Below are 7,156 nucleotides of genomic sequence, written 5' to 3'. Positions count from 1 at the left end.
CAACCCCCAGTCCCAGACTGAACCTGAAACTCATAATGCGTTGCCAGGATTTTGGTCCACCCTGGTGGTCGCCCCGTTCGTCACGAGGGCTTATCTAAACCTGCAATGCTCTAAAATTGTATACATATCTTGGCCCCGACTGTTCTTGACTTACTATTCAAGCAACACATCTCTATAAACAATCCCTAAACTCTAACCACTTTTGCGCTATTTTTAAAATTTGTATAATGATTAGCCAGACCCCAATCATCAGCAAAAACACCACCTGAGGCACGGTCATAATGGTACATTCCTCCAGTGTACACAAGCAGTAACAAAACCAACAACTTAGCTGCGTTTAGTCGGGTCATGACTCCAGACCGAAGTTAGCTTGAGTTAGCTTGGCGACTCCAAATGCAGCAAAGAAGGATTGCAAAACCCCTCCTGGCAAGCTCGCCATTTGTCGTATCGAGTGAGTGGTGGCAATTATTGCTGATGAACAAAAGGAGTCTGCTCATACTGAACGTTGATCATAAGGTTTATTCAGATCACAAGCTTCAGCATGGGTGACAGACTCGCGAGGTCTGGAGAGCAGTGTCCTCCAATTCTAATGGCTGCTCTGCCCTATCTTCTTCGTGTACCCCTATTTATAAACAATGCAACAAGATGGGCTCCCTCTTCTGGCCAATCACCAGTTTACAACACACTTCCTGTCTATTATATGTGACATTATACTAAACATTGCCTTTTGATACTAACATAACCAACATTCCATTTCTTCATGAAAAACATTTAACAAAGACATAATCTTAATACACTACACTCTATAACCTGTTAATTCATATGCCTTGTGACCCTGATATAGGCTTTAGGCCTAAAGGTCGAGACAATAAGAAGACACAGTGGCAGAATAAATTCAACCACACCTTTGTTTTATCACAAAACCAGAGAGCAACCTCTGTCCGGTTAAGTCCACAAAGCATATTCTATGTAACAGACAGTTACATGACCTACATCATGGTCAAGCAAGTTAATGTTTCCGATCACTAAACAACTATTGATTTAGAACCACAGAGAGTTACCGCAAGTTGTAAATGCAGTGTAGTCACCTCTGTTAAGGTATGTGTGTGTGTGTGTCTGTGTGTGTGTGTGTGTGTGTGTGTGTGTGTCTGTGTGTGTGTGTGTGTGTGTGTCTGTGTGTGTGTGTGTGTGTGTCTGTGTCTGTGTCTGTGTGTGTGTGTGTGTGTCTCTGTGTGTGTGTGTGTGTGTCTCTCTCTCTGTGTGTGTGTGTCTCTGTGTGTGTGTCTCTGTGTGTGGGTGTGTGTGTGTGTGTGTCTGTGTGTGTGTGTGTCTGTGTGTGTCTGTATGTGTCTGTGTGTGTGTGTGTGTGTGTGTGTGTGTGTGTGTCTGTGTGTGTGTCTCTGTGTGTGTGTGTGTTAGAGAGAGAGGCAGATCCTATGTCAATAAGCTCTAAGGTCCTATGTTACTACACAGTGTATAGAGTACGTACTCTCAAATGACACCCTTTTCCCTATATAGTGCACTACTTTTGATATTGCACTATGCTCAATCTCCACCTCTCCTCCCTCCCTCCCTCCCTCCCTCCCTCCCTCCCTCCCTCCTCTCCCCCCACCTCTCCCTCCACCTCTCCCTCCCTCTCTTCCTCCCTCCCTCTCTCCCCCCCACCTCTCCCTCTCTCCTCCCTCCCTCCCTCTCCTCCCTCTCTCCCTCCCTCTACCTCTCCCCTCCCTCCACCTCATGTCCCAACATAGGTAGTATCAGGAAGTAGAGGAAGAAATGGACGTTACAGGTAGAAGACAAAAACATCTGAGGTTTGTAGCTTTCTTTTACAATTTAATGTAGAAAAGTGTTCTGGAGAAGTTAGGCTATCATAGAGAGACAGATGATTTAGGGGTAAGACATCTACAGAAATGTAAAGTTAATACAATACTGATTTCAACTTTCAAGAATGATAATTGTACTGTACATTGGTGTTGATTCATATTGCTTAGCCTAATCAATATGATCCAATGTGATGTGATGTTATAGGCTACAGGGCTATGAGGTAGGGTATTATTGGTAAAGGCGATTGACATCACATTATCGTGATTATTATCCGCATGTCGAAACTGCGTTAGAAAGACGTGCATCGGAATTATGTAAAGCTGTCACTAAAGAAAATAGTCTGTTTCGTCAAGTCAGTCAAGTAAAAATGACGCGCAACAATAGACATAGAAACTAATTAAATGTTGGGATAAATCAAAGTTCAAGTTGAAAATGCTTTCTGGCGACACCGATCAGAAGGGCTGTGGTCCGTTTTGCTCAGTGCTGTATGCTTCATATAACTTGGCCAGCGCACTGTTGCGTAATGTTCCGCATCGTTGTCGGCACACCTGAATACAAGCCCGGGTGCAACGGACGAGATAAACTGTTGGCACCTCATGTGAAGTCAAGCAGTGCATGGGTGTATTCACTAAGGGCACTATTCCAACTTATGAAATTACGCCTTTCCTACCTGGCTAAAATGCTTGGAGAATTAAGTAAAACCACAAGTCCGAATCCCTATCTCCATCCATGGTTCATTTAGGAAAGGACCAATGTTAACTAACTAGCTAGACACCAGAGGACAACTACATAACGAGAAGCAAGATTTCAAGTTGTTTCTGTCAAAAACCAAGCTGGTTTACCTTGACACCTTTTATTGGTGCACCAGAACCAATCACAGTTGAGCTCGCTCAGTTTAGCTCAACGCTGATTGGCTCATTTCTAATAGTTTTTTAAATCAAAGGCCAAATGCTCGCAGGCTTCCCTTGTCTTCAATGCTACGGGCAACAATGTCATACTCGTTTGAACCAGACAGCATCAGATAGATGGCCTACACATAGAGAGACAGAGGGGCGCTGTTTAGCTCGCTCGGATGCTTTCTCCTGTGACATACATTCAGCCTCTTGCGAATTAAAGGACAATTATGAAGCAAAGAGAGACGAAAGATACATTATAGCCTGGCTTCCCTTGGCATAGAAGAAATACCTGTCAGCTATTTTAACTGTATGTAATGTCTACTTGGTAAATGTTTATAATGTCTGTCAATCTAAGCTGTAACGTATTTTTAGTTGTGTTTACCCGAGGTAGACTAGCTGTTGTTATGGCGTCAGCTAATGGGGATCCAAGTCAAATCAAATCAAATTAATAACATATTGGACTGTGCATGTTTAAATGCAATATGAAGTCTCTGTTTGAACTTTGACCACAGACAGTAAAAATGTTGTCATTGTTAATGGTTCTTCAACATTGTTCAGAAATATTGACTGTTCTGTTATTTCTTATTGTAGCTGAGTGAACTGTGACTTACATCTAAAATGAGTCTCTCTGGGGAGAGAGAGGAGGGGACCACTGCCTCTAAAATGAGTCTCTCTGGGGAGAGAGAGGAGGGGACCACTGCCTCTAAAATGAGTCTCTCTGGGGAGAGAGAGGAGGAGACCACTGCCTCTAAAATGAGTCTCTCTGGGGAGAGAGAGGAGGGGACCACTGCCTCTAAAATGAGTCTCTCTGGGGAGAGAGAGGAGGAGACCACTGCCTCTAAAATGAGTCTCTCTGGGGAGAGAGAGGAGGGGACCACTGCCTCTAAAATGACTCAAGACACCAGTTCTAAGAGGTAAGAGATTACATGTAAAATATACAGTTCTCTTAAAGATATAAAACTAAAGGGAAAAGTTTTCCCAAATTACATCAAATGTAGTTCTACATCATTAATTTAAAAGTCCCCAAACCGATTTACCAATTGCAGACTGTAGCTTTATAAAGAAACATCAGGACTTCTAGAAGTTAAATTATACAGTTGTTGAAATGATGTAGATGAGGTACTGATGAGATATTGATGAGGTGATCTGCCTCCCTGTTCTGTTCAGTGTCCAGAAGCCCAGAGCAGAGTCACCTGCCCCCAGCCTGCTATCAATGAAGAGTGATCAGCCACCTGCTTTCAGCCAGGAACCATTACCAGATGACAATAAGGAAGTGGAGAGTTTAGACAGTGAGGATGCATTAAAGATCACACACAACCTTCTGGACAGAAGAAGTAAGACTGTGTTTCATACAATATTATAAAGAACGGGACAAAGGCCCCTCTAAAACACACACACACACACACACACACACACACACACACACACACACACACACACACACACACACACACACACACACACACACACACACATGCACTTATGAGTCCCAACTCTCATTGTTTTCCTACAGGTAAAACTCTTCTGACAGTCCAACAAGACATTAAGGCTAAACTGAAACACAAGTATCAACACATATCTGAAGGAATTGGAAACCAAAGTCTGTTAAAGGACATCTACACAGAGCTCTACATCACAGAGGGTGGAAGTGGAGGGGTCAATAATGAACATGAGGTGAGACAGATAGAGATGGCATCCAAGAAACAAACCACACAAGAGACACCAATCAAATGCAACGACATCTTCAAGCCTTTACCTGGACAAGACAAACCTATCAGAACTGTGCTGACAAAAGGAATCGCTGGCATTGGAAAAACAGTCTCTGTGCAGAAGGTCATCCTTGACTGGGCAGAGGGAAAAGCAAATCAGGACGTTCATTTCATGTTTCCTCTTCCTTTCCGTGATCTGAACCTGAAAAAGGACCAATACAGTCTGATGCAACTTCTTTCCCACTACTTCTCAGAGCTGAAAGAGATTGACAACATTGAAGATGGTGAAACCAAAACTGTTTTCATTTTTGATGGTCTGGATGAGTGTCGACTTCCTCTAGACTTCAAAAACAATGAGAGGTGCTGTGATGTCACGAAGCCAACCTCAGTGGACGTGCTGCTGACAAACCTCATCAAGGGGAATCTGCTTCCCTCTGCTCTCCTCTGGATAACCTCACGGCCTGCAGCAGCCAATCAGATCCCACCTGAGTGTGTTGACCAGGTGACAGAGGTACGAGGGTTCAATGATCCACAGAAGGAGGAGTACTTCAGGAAGAAAATCACAGATCAGAATCTGGCCAATGAAATCATCAAACACATGAAGACATCAAGGAGCCTCCACATCATGTGCCACATGCCAGTCTTCTGTTGGATATCAGCCACTGTCCTTGAGATGATGCTGAAAGAGGCAGAGAAGGATGAAGTCCCCAAAACTCTGACCCAGATGTTCACACACTTCACGCTCATCCAAATCATTGTGAAGAACAAGAAGTACAACAAAGCCACAGAGACAAACCCAAAGGAACTGTCTCAGTCAGACAAAGAGATGATCCTGAAACTGGCAGAGCTGGCTTTCCAACAGCTGCAGAAGGGCAACCTGATCTTCTATGAGGAGGACCTGAGAGAGTGTGGCCTTGATGTCACAGAGGCATCAGAGTACTCAGCATTGTGTACAGAGATCTTTAAAGAAGAATCTGGGCTGTACCAAGAGAAGGTCTACAGCTTTGTGCATCTGAGCATGCAGGAGTTTCTAGCAGCAGTGCATGCTTTAGAATCATGTCTGTACAAGAAGGAAAATGTTTTTTCCACCACTAGTGAGGATGAAGATGAGAAGTCAATCCAGTTGTCTGACTTACACAGGAGAGCAGTGGACCAGGCCTTGAAGAGTGAGAATGGACACCTGGACCTGTTCCTCCGCTTCCTTCTGGGTCTCTCACTGGAGTCCAATCAGAATCTGTTACGAGGCCTTCTGACACAGACAGGAAGTACAACACAGAGCAATGAGGAAACAGTCGAGAGAACAGTCAGGTACATTTCAGACAAGATCGAAAGGGAATCCTCACCAGAAAGGATCATCAACTTGTTCCACTGTCTGAATGAACTTGGTGCCAACTCTCTAGTTGAAGACATGCAAACCTCCCTGCGATCAGGAACTCTTTTCAGAAACAGTCCTAGAACCTCACCAATGTTCAGCCCTGGCCTACCTGTTACTGATGTCAGAGGAGGTGCTGGAGGAGTTTGACCTGAAGACATACACCACATCAGAGGAAGGTTATCAGAGGTTGCTGCCGATAGTGAAAACCTGCAAGAGAGCACTGTAAGTTCTGTTATTGAGTTGATGTAAACAGTATCATTATTCTGAAGGATTTGTATATCTAACAGATGATCTTCTCTCTCCAGACTGTCTGGCTGTAAACTCACATATGAATCCTGTGAGACTCTGGCCTCAGCTCTGCAGACACCAAACTCCCCCCTGAGAGAACTGGACCTCAGCTACAATGACCTGAGAGACAGAGGAGTGGAGCTGCTCTGTGTTGGACTAACCAGTCCACTCTGCAACATACAGACACTAGTGTGAGTTAAATATCTTCAGTATCCACTGTGAGTGTTTATATATTATGTATGTAGTTAGTATGTGTATGTTTTTAACATTATTTGAATATCTTGGTAAATATGCAGAAACATACATAAAATGTGATAAATATATCAAACTAAGGTTAAATGTCTTGAGTGAGTTAGTATGTTTTTAACATTGGTTAATCATGTGTCCTTCTGTTATTATCTTAATGTATCTCATTATTCTTAAAGCTTTGCATATTTATCAGTGTATCACTATATCTCCTCTCTCCAGACTGTCTGGCTGTGAACTCACATATGAATCCTATGAGACTCTGGCTTCAGCTCTGCAGACACCAAACTCCCCCCTGAGAGAACTGGACCTCAGCTACAATGACCTGGGAGACAGAAGAGTGGAGCTGTTCTGTGTTGGACTAACCAGTCCACTCTGCAACATACAGACACTAGTGTGAGTTAACTATCTTCATTATCCACTGTGAGTGTTTATATATTCTGTATGTACTGTATACTGAACAAAAATATAAATGCAACATGCAACAATTTGAAAGGTTTTACTGAGTTACAGTTCATATGAGGAAATCAGTCAATTGAAATAAATTCATTAGGCCCTAATCTATGGATTTCACATAAATGGGAATTCAGATATGCATCTGTTGGTCAGAGATACCTTTAAAAAAATAAGTATGGGTGTGTATCAGAAAACCAGTCCGTATCTGGTGTGACCACCATTTGCCTCATGCAGCGCGACACATCTCCTTCGCATAGAGTTGATCAGGCTGTTGATTGTGGCCTGTGGAATGTTGTCCCACTCCTCTTCAATGGCTGTGCGAAGTTGCTGGAAACTGCCGGGAACTGGAAGACGCTGTCGTA

At 43.4% G+C, this 7,156-nt stretch overlaps 1 protein-coding gene across 1 annotated transcript in view; it reads left to right on the top strand.

Moving 5' to 3' along the window:
• The first annotated feature begins 3,548 nt into the window (after positions 1-3,548).
• LOC121573544 (protein NLRC3-like) overlaps positions 3,549-7,156 on the top strand; it is a 58,111-nt gene continuing 54,503 nt past the window's right edge. The window contains 5 exon segments of the mRNA XM_045215997.1: positions 3,549-3,634; positions 3,888-4,054; positions 4,234-5,879; positions 5,881-6,026; positions 6,110-6,245. Coding sequence (XP_045071932.1) covers positions 3,564-3,634; positions 3,888-4,054; positions 4,234-5,879; positions 5,881-6,026; positions 6,110-6,245 — 2,166 coding nt within the window. The 5' untranslated portion in view covers positions 3,549-3,563.

This window comes from Coregonus clupeaformis, unplaced genomic scaffold (genome assembly GCF_020615455.1).
Source record: "Coregonus clupeaformis isolate EN_2021a unplaced genomic scaffold, ASM2061545v1 scaf0577, whole genome shotgun sequence".
Lineage (NCBI taxonomy): Eukaryota > Metazoa > Chordata > Actinopteri > Salmoniformes > Salmonidae > Coregonus > Coregonus clupeaformis.
Note: the sequence above shows the minus strand (reverse complement) of the source record. Positions and strands in the feature narration are given on the sequence as shown.